A 14,325-nucleotide genomic window follows, 5' to 3' on the forward strand; every position below is an offset into this window, starting at 1 on the left:
ATGCTTTACCTTGAACATAAAGCCTGATGTCTCTGTGTTCCCTCTCAGTGCTGCACTTGTAGACTCCCTGATCCTCTTCTCTCAGGTCAGACAGGAGCAGAGACAGATTAGCAGGAGAAATGTTATTAAACAGCTGAAATCTGCCATGGTAGTGCTCATCATTTAACACTTCTGTCAGATGTCCTTTTCTGCTGGTCTCCCAGGTGAATTTCTGAGGTTTGGTGTTGAGGTCAGAGCAGGAGCAGGGTAACAGCACTGAACCACCTCTGTGTCGTGTGATTTCTCTCAGATTATTATCACCAGAGAAAGCACAGCCTACAGAAACAAACACACAAAAACTCAGAATCTACTGAATACAATATGAAGTACAGCATTTCAAACTGAAATTTTATTTTAAAAAAATGTTTGTCAATTTAATTACAAAATCTTGTTTCTCAGCTGAGTTCCTCACTACGGGTGTGTGTTACACTTTGTGATCATGTGTGTATTATTTCTTTTTAATCCCAGAGAGCCACTTGTAGTTAAACAGCTGTAGTTAAACACCATGTTACAACTAAATCTGAAAATAAAGACCACTTGGAGAGAGTAATACTACACAGTGTGCAGACTGGGAGGAAACCAGAGAACCTGGAGGAAACCCACATTTGGACATGAAACAAACACAGAAACTCCACACAGATGGGAACCTGAGCTCAGGATTGAACTGGGCACCCTGGAGCAGTGAGGAGACAATGATACCCACTGCATCACCACATCACTCAGAGGGCCACAGCTTTCCCCTTTTATACAGATAATAATGAAGTGAAAACAAGAACACCTGGGTCAGGCTGTGGAAATCAGCTGTGATTAAATATCTTTCATTATTATTATTATGGCAGACCGGTGGCTACCACCAGTGACTCGACCTCCCTGAGGTTTTAGCAGAGCTCCATACTTAAGAAAATCTGGAAACCCCTCGAGTTGGGGTGGCATGGTGGTGTAGTGGTTAGCACGGTCGCCTCACAGCAAGAAGGTTCTGGGTTTGAACCAGTGGAGTTTGCATGTTGTCTGCGTGGGTTTCCTCCGGGTGCTCTGGTTTCCCCCACAATCCAAAGACATGCAGTTAGGTCGACGTGGGGCGGCCTTGGGCTGAGGTGCCCTTGAGCAAGGTACCTGGCCCCTGACTGCTCCCCGGGTGCTCTGGTGTAGTTGCCCACTGCTGTGTGTGTTCACTGCTTCAGATGGGTTAAATGCAGAGGATGAATTTCACTGTGCTTGAAGTGCGCATGTGAAAAATAAAGGTTTCTTCTTCTCTTGATGTTTTATGGACACATAGGGATCCCAGCCGGGTACGTCCGTCCGTCCCCGCCCCTCGCCATTCTGATTGGCTGTTTGATTTTGGCGGGAACTAGAAGTGCGAGCGCGCCTACATAACTTATTTTTGTCTCCAGATAATTTCCTATTTATCCGGTTTTTCCACCGAGAACAACTCAAACAGCGCAACACAATAATCATTTTTACAAACTTTAAAAAGATGTCAGAACAAGTTACCCAAGGAGAGAAAGATGAAGTCAAAACCATGAAGAGAAAGAGAGTTTTGACAGAGGAAGAAAAGGAAAGAAGCCGTGAAAGAGTGAGAGAAAGGCGAAGAAATCTTTCACAAGAAAAGCGACAAGCTGAAAGAGGAAGAAAACGTGTAAAAAAAAATGAATGAATAGAAATGATGAGTTGTAGGAATTTAATTCTAAATAGTGATGTTGATTTTGAAATCACTGCGAAATCCTTCGGGATCTGACAAGTTGGCCTGAATCCAGTCAGTGTTTTCATGAATTGTGTCTCTTGTTTTCAAAACATTTTGCTATAAATCCCACCCCTGTCAAAATGGTTCAACCCACCATCCACCCACGAAACCCCTCTATCTGACCCAAGTGCTACAGTCGATGAGAAGGTTTCGGCAGGGGGAACGGCTGGATGGCTGAGACGAGTGGAGGAAGTGTTGTAAAGGCGGTTGGTGACAACTGGACTGGGAAGTGATGTTTCAGGAAGTGAGTGTGAGGAAATGGAAGAAAGCGGAAGTTATGAACCATGGATGATAACTAAGGGTAAAAAGTGGAAAAAAAGGAGAAAACAAATAACAGTAAAGAGGAGGAAAGGTGTATGCCTAATGTAGCGGAAAGGAGTAGAGTGGAGTATAAAGTGTTTGTAAGATTGATTAATGAGGGATCTACATTTGACGAGTGGAGTCCAAAATAAACCTAACCAAAGCACTGCATAGGGAGTTTGGTGAGGTAAGAAGTGCCAAAAAATTAAGAAATGGTTGTCTGATTACAGCAAAGAAATGCAATCCAAGTTAATAAAATAAATGGTAACAAAGTCAAGTGTTCGGTGGTGTTTGACAATAATCCTCTAAGGGGTGTAATCTCAGGGATCCTGTTAAGGGAATCAGTGGATGATGTCAAAGAAAATATACCGTGCCATGCCCTGTAGGGTAGCAACATCAGCCCTTAGGGTAGCTCATCCTGCTTTGGCTCCCACCTGATACTCAGCTCTCACCTGTGGCTCCTAGTAGCTGTAGCATGCACAGCGGCCACACCCTGGGCAACCGCTTTGGCAGGCGGGCTAAACCAGGTGAGGGTAGCCGGGTTGGTCGCAAACCTCCCGGTGAATCAGGGATATGTCTGTCCCAGCATGTGAAGCCTGGATCTCAGCAGAATGTGCAGACGAAGAAGACTCAACGGACCGAAGGTGAGATTCAGCAGTGCACTGTGGAGTGCTTAGGGCAGGGGTGTCAAACCTGATCCATAAAGGGCCGTGTGGCTGCAGGTTTTCATTCCAGCCATGCAGCAGCACCCTGATTTGGCTTATTCAATCAACTGACACACCCACCCTTTAATCAAGGGTGGGTGTGGCTGCAAGTATTTGACTGTGTGAAGACAGTTCAGTTGATTGAATGAGCCAAGTCAGGTGTGCTGCTGCATGGCTGGAATGAAAACCTGCAGCCACACGGCCCTTTATGGATCAGGTTTGACACCCCTGGCTTAGGGCATGATGAGACACACAAGGGAATCATGGTCATCCACTGCATCCGACTCCATCTCTAGCCGTCTTGACACTGTCTTGCTACTGGAACAAGATGGTTTTCGGATGAGGGAGTGTGGTCGACGTGTGCAACTCCTCCACACTATAAACCAAGTTCCTCTTGCGCAAGTCACTTTGTCATCCAACTGTTTTGACGTTTACTCAAGTACCCGTGGTGATGGGTGAGCGCGAAGCAGCAGGTGTGGGTGCACTGGAAGCCATAGCAGCAGATCTGCACACGGACGGCCCAGGCTATATGGTCGCTTTCCACAGAACTGGAGCAGACGTGGAATTCGGCAGTCGTCTGGGTGTCTGAGCAGTCCTTTTCAGGATAGCACTGCTCATCCCTGAGGAATGGGGAAGGGGCTAGAAAAGGTGCCCTAAAAATTGCCTGCTTCATACTTCCCCAATGAGCAGACCGCGGCTGGAGGGAACCCTATCCTAGCAGTCGCAACACAACGAAGAAGAAAACAAGGATTGTTCTGCTCATTCTTGGTGCATGGAATGTACGTACCCTACAGGATAAAGATAACTCAGACAGACCCCAAAGAAGAACAGCCCTCATTGGAAATGAACTTGTTCGTTATGGCATTGACATAGCAGCTCTCAGCGAGACCCGGCTGGCAGGAGAAGGAGAGCTTTGTGAAAGGGGCTGTGGCTACACCTTCTTCTGGAGCGGAAGAGGGAGTGAAGAGTGTTGTGAGGCAGGAAAGAGTTTCTCTGCTTAGCTTATGCGTGCTGTGATCTTTTGGGGGCAGTGTGATTGACAGAGTTAGCAAGATAGCTACACAAGTTGGCTTGAATTAGCTAATTGTGTCCCTTATATGCCCCTGCAGAAGTAAACACAAGGATGACAATGGAGTGTATGCCTAATAATTTAAGGCTCGCATTAACAACCAAAGTAATAGAGTAATAAAGGGCTTTTTGGTATAAGCCCCGCCCCCAACCATGGCTGGAACCCCACCCCCAGGCCTTAAACTCATCCTATTATGTTAACAAACACAAAAATAAGTATGATATATAGACTTTGGTGAACATAAAGTGAAGAACGTCAAAATGTCAGAATTTAGGCTATGACTGCAGCACATCCAACAATAAAGGGCTAATATCCGGAATTGCCCAAGGGATATCACCGGGCACCCTCTCTTATCTTAATGAGTAGACCTTGGACAACAACAAACAGCAAAAAAAAAAAAACCTTTAACCGACGAAGCCAGGTTCAGCCAAATTTGGGCCTTTGGCTCCCGGACTACAAGTTGACCTGAATCCAGTCAGTGCAGACCCGGCGCCGTGGGGGGGCGAAAGGGGGCGTCGCCCCCTCGTGGCTACAGCCCCGCCCCCTCAACGGAGACTCAGATCACTTAATTGTTTTCTTATGAAAACAATGTATTATAGACGTATTAATAATTTGCATTTTCAAATACGAAATATTAAGTGGTTGCGCATTGCACAAAAATACATTTCACATAAATCACTACTAAAACTGGCACGGTACAACAAATCTGATTGGTTGTTATGACACTTACAAGTGCACTGTCTGTGCAATATCCTGTAATATGCAGTCAAGTTTACGGGAGTAGTCTTTCCCCCACCGAATTAAATGAATTAAATCACAATATTGTGAATCCATTTTCTTTCTTTGTAGGCTAAGTTTATCTCCATTTATGTTGGTGTGTGTGTTCATATATGGTCCGCTTTGTGCGCAAATAGCGTAAGAATATGTGTCGTTGACGTCACCCCCCATGCAGTGGGGGTGGAAATTCATCACTTCAGAGTGTTTAGTCCCCTACACGCCTAAACTGGGATCGCGGATTAAGTGGTTAGCGTTGACTCGGTGCGAGTCAGGAAGGCTATTACTGGTGCAGCCGCAGGGTCTGTTGATTTTTTTAAATTATGATTTTGGCCGCCGAGCCAAGTACCTTAGACTTGCATTGATGTTTTGTTTTCATGCCGCGGAGCTATTTGTATGTATTTTAAATTTAAAGGACTTGCCTGTAGGTTTGTGTGTGTTGTCTTATGTTTGGCATCTTTCCGGTTGTAACGCGCGTCTGTGAGAAAATTAGAGGGGAGGGTTAACAGGTGGGCACGGGTGTTGATAAAGCGCAACTGCCCTGGTAATGTCACATGATTTTCCCGTACTAAAGCAACCTTCGGGGCCGTGGTTTTGTGGTTGGTGCAGTTAATTGTTTGAAACACGTTGTCAGACCGCCATCACTACTACACACTATATGAAAAATATTTGCCCCCTTGCGATTTCTAATTGCCCCCTTAGTAAACTGTTCCTGGCACCGGGCCTGAGTCAGTGTTTTCATGAATCGTGTCTCTTTTGTTTTCAAAACATTTTTTGCTATAAATCCCACCCCTGTCAAAATGGTTCAACCCACCATCCACCCACGAAACCCCTCTATCTGACCCAAGTGGTACAGTCCCTCGGGTTCCCCACCTAAACCCGGAAGTAGCGGAGTTTGAATGCCGGTGAGTAAAGTGAATACGGATGTCACCACAAAGTTTTACCCAATAAATGAGTGTTTTTCACAGCCCGTGTGTACATTTGCATTTCTTGATATTAGACAAAGTTAACACAGATGAGATGTAAATGACAATGAGCATGAAATAAGCATTTTGAACGAGACATGACAAACATTTGGTATCCAAAAATGCCGCTCGGCCTTTCCCCGCTCTCCCCACAGCACAGTTAAATGCATGAAAATGAAGTTATGGCAAACAGCGATTAATGACGAGCATGGCTTATGAAACCAGTTATACTGATAAATTCAAACGGTATGGACAAGGAAAGAAAATAGCAATACACTAACGACAGGTCAGCTGATGGTAAAGTGGTGGCAAAAGGCTGCCTGCGCACTGCGCATGCTCCGTTAGCTTAGCTTTAATATCGCCTGCACGGTTTGGCTTCTGTTGCAACTTGGCCCACAAGGGGAAATATTTCTATCTATCTATCTATCTATCTATCTATCTATCTATCTATCTATCTATCTATCTATCTATCTATCATCCCATTTCCACTTCAGGAATGGCTATGAATGGGACCACCTGTTACAGTACCAGGACAAACTAGGCAAAATTCTTTCACTCATTTGACCTCTGGCCTTGACCCTTTGCCAGAATTAGGTCAAAGGTCAGTTATGCATAAAATCGCTATTCCTCCCTCATTTTTTTCCCATGAATTTTCACCAAATAGCAGTCCCCCCAGGATTTCGCGGGCCTTTTTTTTTTGTGATTGTTGTGGGCTAAAATGTCTGATGTTGCGGGGGGTTTTCCAAAAACTTGCGATGAAAGTTGCGGTGTTTTTTAGGTTTTTGTTGCGATTACATTGCGGGAGGAAGTGAAAGTTACGAGAAATTGTTGCAATTTTCTCTTTTTGTGATTAAAATTGAGTGAGATGTTAAATATTAAGTTATTACTGAAAAACTATTGATTAAAAAAACAGACACTGAGAAATGGTCCTATAAACAACTTTACCAATATAAAAGATTACCAGGACTACAAAAATGCAGAAAAATAGGCTTTACTTATCCAAATGCACCTGTTGGTTCAAAAGTTAAAGTGCACAGAACCTCACAGCACAACATGAAGTTACCTTAAAATATAATATACAGTGGTGCTTGAAAGTTTGTGAACCCTTTAGAATTTTCTATATTTCTGCATAAATATGACCTAAAACATCATCAGATTTTCACACAAGTCCTAAAAGTAGATAAAGAAAACCCAGTCAAACAAATGAGGCAAAAATATTATACTTGGTCATTTATTTATTGAGGAAAATGATCCAATATTACATATCTGTGAGTGGCAAAAGTATGTGAACCTTTGCTTTCAGTATCTGGTGTGACCCCCTTGTGCAGCAATAACTGCAACTAAACGTTTGCGGTAACTGTTGATCAGTCCTGCACACCGGCTTGGAGGAATTTTAGCCCATTCCTCCGTACAGAACAGCTTCAACTCTGGGATGTTGGTGGATTTCCTCACATGAACTGCTCGCTTCAGGTCCTTCCACAATATTTTGATTGGATTAAGGTCAGGACTTTGACTTGGCCATTCCAAAACATTAACTTTATTCTTCTTTAACCATTCTTTGGTAGAACGACTTGTGTGCATAGGGTCGTTGTCTTGCTGCATGACCCACCTTCTCTTGAGATGGACAGATGTCCTGACATTTTCCTTTAGAATTCGCTGCTATAATTCAGAATTCATTGTTCCAGCAATGATGGCAAGCTGTCCTGGCCCAGATGCAGCAAAACAGGACCAAACCATGATACTACCACCACCATGTTTCACAGATGGGATAAGGTTCTTATGCTGGAATGCAGTGTTTTTCCTTTCTCCAAACATAACGCTTCTCATTTAAACCAAAAAGTTCTATTTTGGTCTCATCTGTCCACAAAACATTTTCAATAGCCTTCTGGCTTGTCCACGTGATCTTTAGCAAACTACAGACGAGCAGCAATGTTCTTTTTGGAGATCAGTGACTTTCTCCTTGCAACCCTGCCATGCACACCATTGTTGTTCAGTGTTCTCCTGATGGTGGACTCATGAACATTAACATTAGCCAATGTGAGAGAGGCCTTCAGTTGCTTAGAAGTTACCCTGGGGTCCTTTGTGACCTCGCCGACTATTACACGCCTTGCTTTTGGAGTGATCTTTGTTGGTCGACCACTCCTGGGGAGGGTAACAATGGTCTTGAATTTCCTCCATTTGTACACAATCTGTCTGACTGTGGATTGGTGGAGTCCAAACTCTTTAGAGATGGTTTTGTAACCTTTTCCAGCCTGATGAGCATCAACAATGCTTTTTCTGAGGTCCTCAGAAATCTCCTTTGTTCGTGGCATGATACACTTCCACAAACATGTGTTGTGAAGATCAGATGTTGATAGATCCCTGTTCTTTAAATAAAACAGGGTGCCTACTCACACCTGATTGTCATCCCACTGATTGAAAACACCTGACTCTAATTTCACCTTCAAATTAACTGCTAATCCTAGAGGTTCACATATTTTTGCCACTCACAGATATGCAATATTGGATCATTTTCCTCAATAAGTAAATGACCAAGTATAATATTTTTGTCTCATTTGTTTAAGTGGGTTCTCTTTATCTACTTTTAGGACTTGTTTGGAAATCTGATGATGTTTTCGGTCATATTTATGCCTAAATATAGAAAATTCTAAAGGGTTCACAAACTTTCAAGCACCACTGTAAATGCCTCAGCTTTCATGTAAGAAAAAAAACTATTAATACTAGTACTGTGTGTAGGCAGTCTCTCCTGAAGACTAAATTAAACAATAATTATAAACTAATAAAATAAATGGCTCAGGCTTCATAGAAGAAAAAAAAAACCAATCTGAACAGAATCTCACAGTATGATGCTGAAGCTGTCTCAATGGAAAATAAAATACCATTTTGGCAAAAATGTTGGCATCCATTAATTTCGTGTATTACGTAAAAAGAATAATGTAAAATGCACACAGTCCTTCACTGTAAACATAACACACTTTCAGTAACAGAAGCAGTGTTGCCAGATACTGCTGACGTTTCCCAGCCCAAAATATGTTCAAAACCCGCCAAAATGCACTTGAAACAGCCCAATCTGGCAACACTGAAAGTAAGGCGGAAGGTAGTTTGTCGACGTCACCTCAAGATGACGCCAACGATTGGTCAAATTTGCGGGAAAGTTGCGGTGATTGGTTGAGTTTGCGTTGAAGTTGCAAATCGCAACATCACGAAATCCTGGAGGGTCTGAAACGGGGTGTGGAGAACCTGTTTGGGGGGCTTCAAAATAGTTTACATTGGTTAAGCGATTTGACCCATTTTCACTGAATTACGTGACTTTGAACTTGTCGATTAGGTGACGCTACAGCAGAAAGTCGGAGTTTTGTCTATTTTTCATGGTCTTTGAGCTAGCCTTTCTCCTTGGCCATAGAAAAACATGTTTTAATGAATATTTATAGTTTTGACCTATTGACCTTTGACCTAGGTCAATATTAGGTCACATTTTAATGGCCTATATCTCAAAAATGGAGCAAGATAAGGCCATACTTACTATCAACCATGAATAGGAAGTCATATATGGGCTTTCATTTGGGAACACTGCTTTTGCCCTGGAGTGACCTTGACAGGTCAGATCAATGATCTGCATATTTTTCACTGGCCTGCATCAAGAAATTTGTGAAAGATAGGAACTTGGTTAATATTATTAACCATGGAAGTATTATATTCCCTTTGTCATCAGATTCCAGACAAGTGGCCTCATTTCTCTCAGTTCTGTGACCTTGACCTTTGTCCCAAGGCCTCAGGTGTGGAAATGAGATACCACTGTGCCCTTGGCACACTACCTCTAGTTGCTGTTATTATTATTAATAATAATAAAATAATAATAATAAAAGTAACACTGGTTTTAAACTTGTATTGATCAGTTTTGAAAACAGTATTTAAACATGAAAAGTTTGCTGTATAGATATATGGAGTTTTGCTGAGGGTTGAGTTTGAACAACAACAAAAAAAAAAAATTGGAAAGCTGAGGTTCTTCAATCCTTTTTGTGTCAAAGCAATGACTAGACTGCTGCTGTGTCCTCTGTCTGAAGAGTATTGAAAATGTGAACATATTGAGTAATGCATTTAACAAAATATAAAATACGGTAACTCCGGCATAATGCAGGAAGTGAAGATGGTGGTTACTGATAGAAGAACAGCAGAAAAAGGTGTGAAATTCACATAAGTCTGTTTACAGTCCAGAAGAAAATGAAAAACTGACATACAAGCTACAGGAAAATAACTTCTCTTACACTAATGTGTGTTCTTAAAGATATTTTCAATAAGATCAAGATTGTGAGAGCTCTCTGAAATGAACGATAACTATAGAAACACTTCATACACGCCTCAAAAACAACTCATTCTACCGGAACACAAGCAAAGGCCCGCTCTCTCTCAAGAAGAACCCTTTATCACTTGCAATCAGCGACTTTTTGATTCCGATAAGTGCATCATCCAGATATGAACAGGAAATGTGCTGGGGAAGTGGTAGATCAGTAGTTAAGGCACATTGAGCTACTGCTCAGAAGGTTGTAAGGTTAAAACCCAGCATCACCAAGCTGACACTTCCCCTTCATCTGCTCAGTTGTATCCTGCTGCTTTGGATAACTGCATCAGGCAAATAGACACAAAATACAATTTTGGTTTTCAGTTTAGTTACTTTAGTCGTGGATCTGGGGAATATCCTGGAAACATTGGATGTAAAATACACAGAAATACACCCTGGATGGTATGCAAGTAGGTTGCAGGAATCCAGACACCCACACACACGTACAGAAAATAATAACTAGAGGGGAGTTATCTTAAGGGGCGGCATGGTGGTGTAGTGGTTAGCACGGTCATCTCACAGCAAGAAGGTTTGGAGTTTGAGCCCAGCAGCCGGTGAGGGCCTTTCTGTGTGGAGTTTGCATGTTCTCCCCGTGTCTGTGTAGGTTTTCTCCGGGTGCTCCGGTTTCCCCTACAGTCCAAAGACATGCAGGTTAGGTTAATTGATGGCTCTAAATTGACCGTAGATGTGAATGTGAGTGCGAATGGTTGTTTGTCTCAATGTGTCAGCCCTGCGATGATCTGGTAACTTGTCCAGCGTGTACCCCACCTCTCGCCCATCGTCAGCTGTGACAGGCTCCAGCTTGCCTGCGACCCTGCACAGGATAGGCAGTTAAGGATAATGGATGGATGAATCGAGTTATCTTAGGCCCTCCACCTACTAGCAAGGTTTTGGGATTTTGGAAATCAATTTCATTGAATACTTTTTTTTTTTTTACAATTTAATTGACTGGTTTAAACTTGCTTTGATCACTTTTGAAAACAGTCTGTAAATATGTGAAAAATAAGCTGTAGACGCATAGAGCTTTGTTGGAGGTTGTGTTCGAGCAAGAAAAGAATTCATGAATTTTGAAAGCTGAGGTTCTTCAATCATTTTTGTGTCAAAGCAATGAAAAGTGAGACACAGTGATGGACATTCAGGTCCACATGGACTGCTGTCGTGAGTTTTGAAAACATGGGCACAGTTTTGATAAATGCACGTAAGCAATTAAAAAAACCCCTATAAATAAGGCGCAATGCAGGAAGTGAAAATGGTGATCACTGAGAGATATAGCAGAAAAAGGTGTGAAATTCACACAAGTCTATTTACAGCCAAGTAGTGACATGCTTCATACGAGTTACTATAGAAGCATTCAAGAAGACAGGGATGAGGAGAGGTGTAATTCAGTCAGGGTGTAAAAACATACACTAAGTCGTATATGGTGTCTTGCAAAAGTATTCATCCCCCTTTGTGTTTGTCCTGTTTTGTTGTATTACAAGCTGGAATTAAAGTGGATTTTTGGGGGGTGTTAGCACTATTTGATTTACACAACATGCCTACCACTTTAAAGGTGCAAATTGTTTTTTGTGAGACAAACAATAATTAAGATTTAAAAAAAAAAAAAAACCTGAAATCTGGAGTGTGCATATGTATTCACCCCCTTTCCCTGGGCAAATAAGGATAAATTGATCTTTTTGGCCATCGTGGGAAATGCCATGTGTGGCGCAAACCCAACACCCTGAGAACACCATTCCTACAGTGAAGCATGGTGGTAGGAGCATCATGCTGTGGGGATATTTTTCATCTGCAGGGACAGGAAAGCTGGTCAGGACTGAAGGAAAGATGGATGGCACTAAATACACAGCAATTCTGGAGGAAAACTTGTTTGAGTTGGCCAGAGGTTTGAGACTGGGACGAAGGTTCACATTCCAGCAGGACAATGAGCCTAAACATACTGCTAAAGCTACACTGGAGTGGTTTAAAGGGAAACATTTAAATGTCTTGGAATGGCCTAGTCAAAGCCCAGACCTCAATCCAATTGAGAATCTGTGGCATCACTTGAAGATTGCTGTACACCAACGCAACGCAACGACCCGGGGGAACGGGGACCTATGCACACTCCAGATTTCTGTTTTTTTTTCATCTTAATTATTGTTTGTGTCACAATAAAATAAATTTGCACCTTTAAAGGGGTAGGCATGCTGTGTAAATCAAATGGTGCTAAACCCCCCAAAATCCATTTTAATTCTAGCTTGTAATGTGAGAAAACAGGACAAACACAAAGGGGTATGAATACTTTTGCAAGACACTGGAGAGATGTAAAATAATCTGACTGTACTGTAGCATCCTCCTTATTCATTCACCCACCTCTTTTCATCAGTGCATTTAGACTGAAGGAATCAAGAAGAAAAAAGCTGAACAGGTTGACATGCATGTTTACCTTGCATATAAAGATGACAATTGTCTTTGAAGAATTTAACAAGTAGTACATGCTGGTCTTGAAATTCTGCATTTTAGTCACATTACATAAAATCATAGTCAGATATTTCCATTGATTGTGTTCATCTCTGTTGGCCCAATTAATAAGACTATAGCAAGGAAAGTTGTTCTTAATTAAAACTCTCAATGCTAAACATTTGACAGTGTTGGGTTTAGTTGTTCAGGAAAAGGGCTGAACTACAGCCTACTGTAAACCCAGTCTGGACAGAAACCACGTTAACTAAACACAAAGCAGCTGAACTAAGAACTGGCTAATATTCTCCCTCCTTTTGGTCATAGAAAATATCTTCACTTACCGGTACCTGCAGCGACATGAAATACAACAGACAGAAGATACAAGCACTTCATTACTGATTCTTCTGCACACACACCAATCCCTCAAACTGAAACAAACACACACTCTCACACTGCCTTTTATACAGTTTGATTTTCAGGAAACCACAACCACCGCTGTTTCATCTCATTTTTGTAAATCTCTTGCATCACTCTTTCCACAACTCAATTTACCTTTAATATATAGTATTTATTCATCTATTTTCTCATGTGGTGGTTTTATCTCACATCATAGTATATTGTACTGTATATTTGTACAGTTTTTCCTCGCCTTAATCTTCATCTTAATGGCTGTTTCTGTACTTTAACAGCTCACTAACTTCACTTTTCAACACACATGAATTCTAGTGTTTCGACAAAGCTGTAATGTCCATCAGCATATTCACCAGCAAGTGTGTTTCCTGAGACTTATGCCGCTTTTCCACTACCAACGCGGCTAAGTTGGGCTGAGCCGTGCCGTGCTGAGTGGGGCTGTTGGAGTTGCATTTCGACTACAACCGCGCTGAACCGTGCTAGCTGGAAGTGGGTGGACACATTGGGTGGAGTTAGCGAAAGTGGGTGGACGTCACGTGATGTCATTAAGCGGCGCAAACAGTGACATCAGTGATCTTTTAAGCGGTAGTCTCACGCCCCGGATAGTAAACAATAAACATGGAGGACATGGAGTCGTTAGTGTTGCTGGTCTTGGTGCTGTGGCTTGTTGTCACCGACAACGCCAACAGATACTGGCAAGAGCGTATAGATGAGGCGAGGCGCATAAGGCTTCAGAAATTCTCATAATTCGTAATTCTCCTTCTTCCGGGTTTACGGTGTTTACAGATCCCAGCGTGCTCGCGGGGTGTGTGTGGGCATGTGAGGACACTCCTCCTCACCAATCAGTGCACAGGGGAGTGTCTCCTCACGCCCCCAGCCCCACTCGGCTCGGTTTGGCTCGCTTCAGCCCCGCTCCAAAACCATGCGAATTTTGGGTGCTAAGCAGGGCTGAAGCGAGCTGAGTCGTGCTGCTCTGAGGTAGTCGAAACGCGAGCCGTGTCGGGCTGAAGTGAGCTGAAAAAGGGTAGTGGAAAAGGGCCATTACAGGAAGTAATAAAGATAAATTTACTGTGTGTGAGCTGAGGAGCATTAGAGACAGGTCATGACTGATCATGACTCATTATGAGAAGTAAGAATAATCAGAGGACTCTACTGTACTTGTAATTAATAATTTGATTTTTTTAGAGTTTAAAGAACTTAAAAATGTGAAACTGTGGTTAGTTTATTTAATTAATGATTTATTCTTTGATTATTGAACTACTGTGAAGTGGCAAAGTAGCGACATCTAGTGACATAAAGCTGCTACTACAGCTGGTCTTCAGATAATTGCCCTTTCGATATTTGAATCTCGATCCAGATTTCTGTAGAAAGACAAAAGAAGGCCTTTTCTTCTCTCATATACATGTACAGGACAATAAATGTATTTTCCTTAAAGCTGCTTTGTCTTCTGTCAAATGTTCTCTCCAAAGCACATTCAGTTGACTTAAAAAGGACAATCTACTCAGCGATGTTCAGGCTGCATTATTTTCCAGTTGTGACAGACTTGATAA

At 42.3% G+C, this 14,325-nt stretch overlaps 1 protein-coding gene across 1 annotated transcript in view; it reads right to left on the minus strand.

Moving 5' to 3' along the window:
* The window catches only part of LOC132872297 (uncharacterized), a 39,109-nt gene extending 26,326 nt beyond the window's left edge, over window positions 1–12,783 (minus strand). Inside the window, exons 1-2 of the mRNA XM_060907053.1 lie at window positions 12,706–12,783; window positions 10–315 (exon numbers count right to left, since the gene is read on the minus strand). Of these exons, the coding sequence (XP_060763036.1) occupies window positions 10–315; window positions 12,706–12,757 (358 nt within the window). The 5' untranslated portion in view covers window positions 12,758–12,783. The remainder of the gene's footprint in view (window positions 1–9; window positions 316–12,705) is intronic.
* Window positions 12,784–14,325: the final 1,542 nt, after the last annotated feature.

This window comes from Neoarius graeffei, chromosome 2 (assembly GCF_027579695.1).
Source record: "Neoarius graeffei isolate fNeoGra1 chromosome 2, fNeoGra1.pri, whole genome shotgun sequence".
NCBI classification, from domain to species: domain Eukaryota; kingdom Metazoa; phylum Chordata; class Actinopteri; order Siluriformes; family Ariidae; genus Neoarius; species Neoarius graeffei.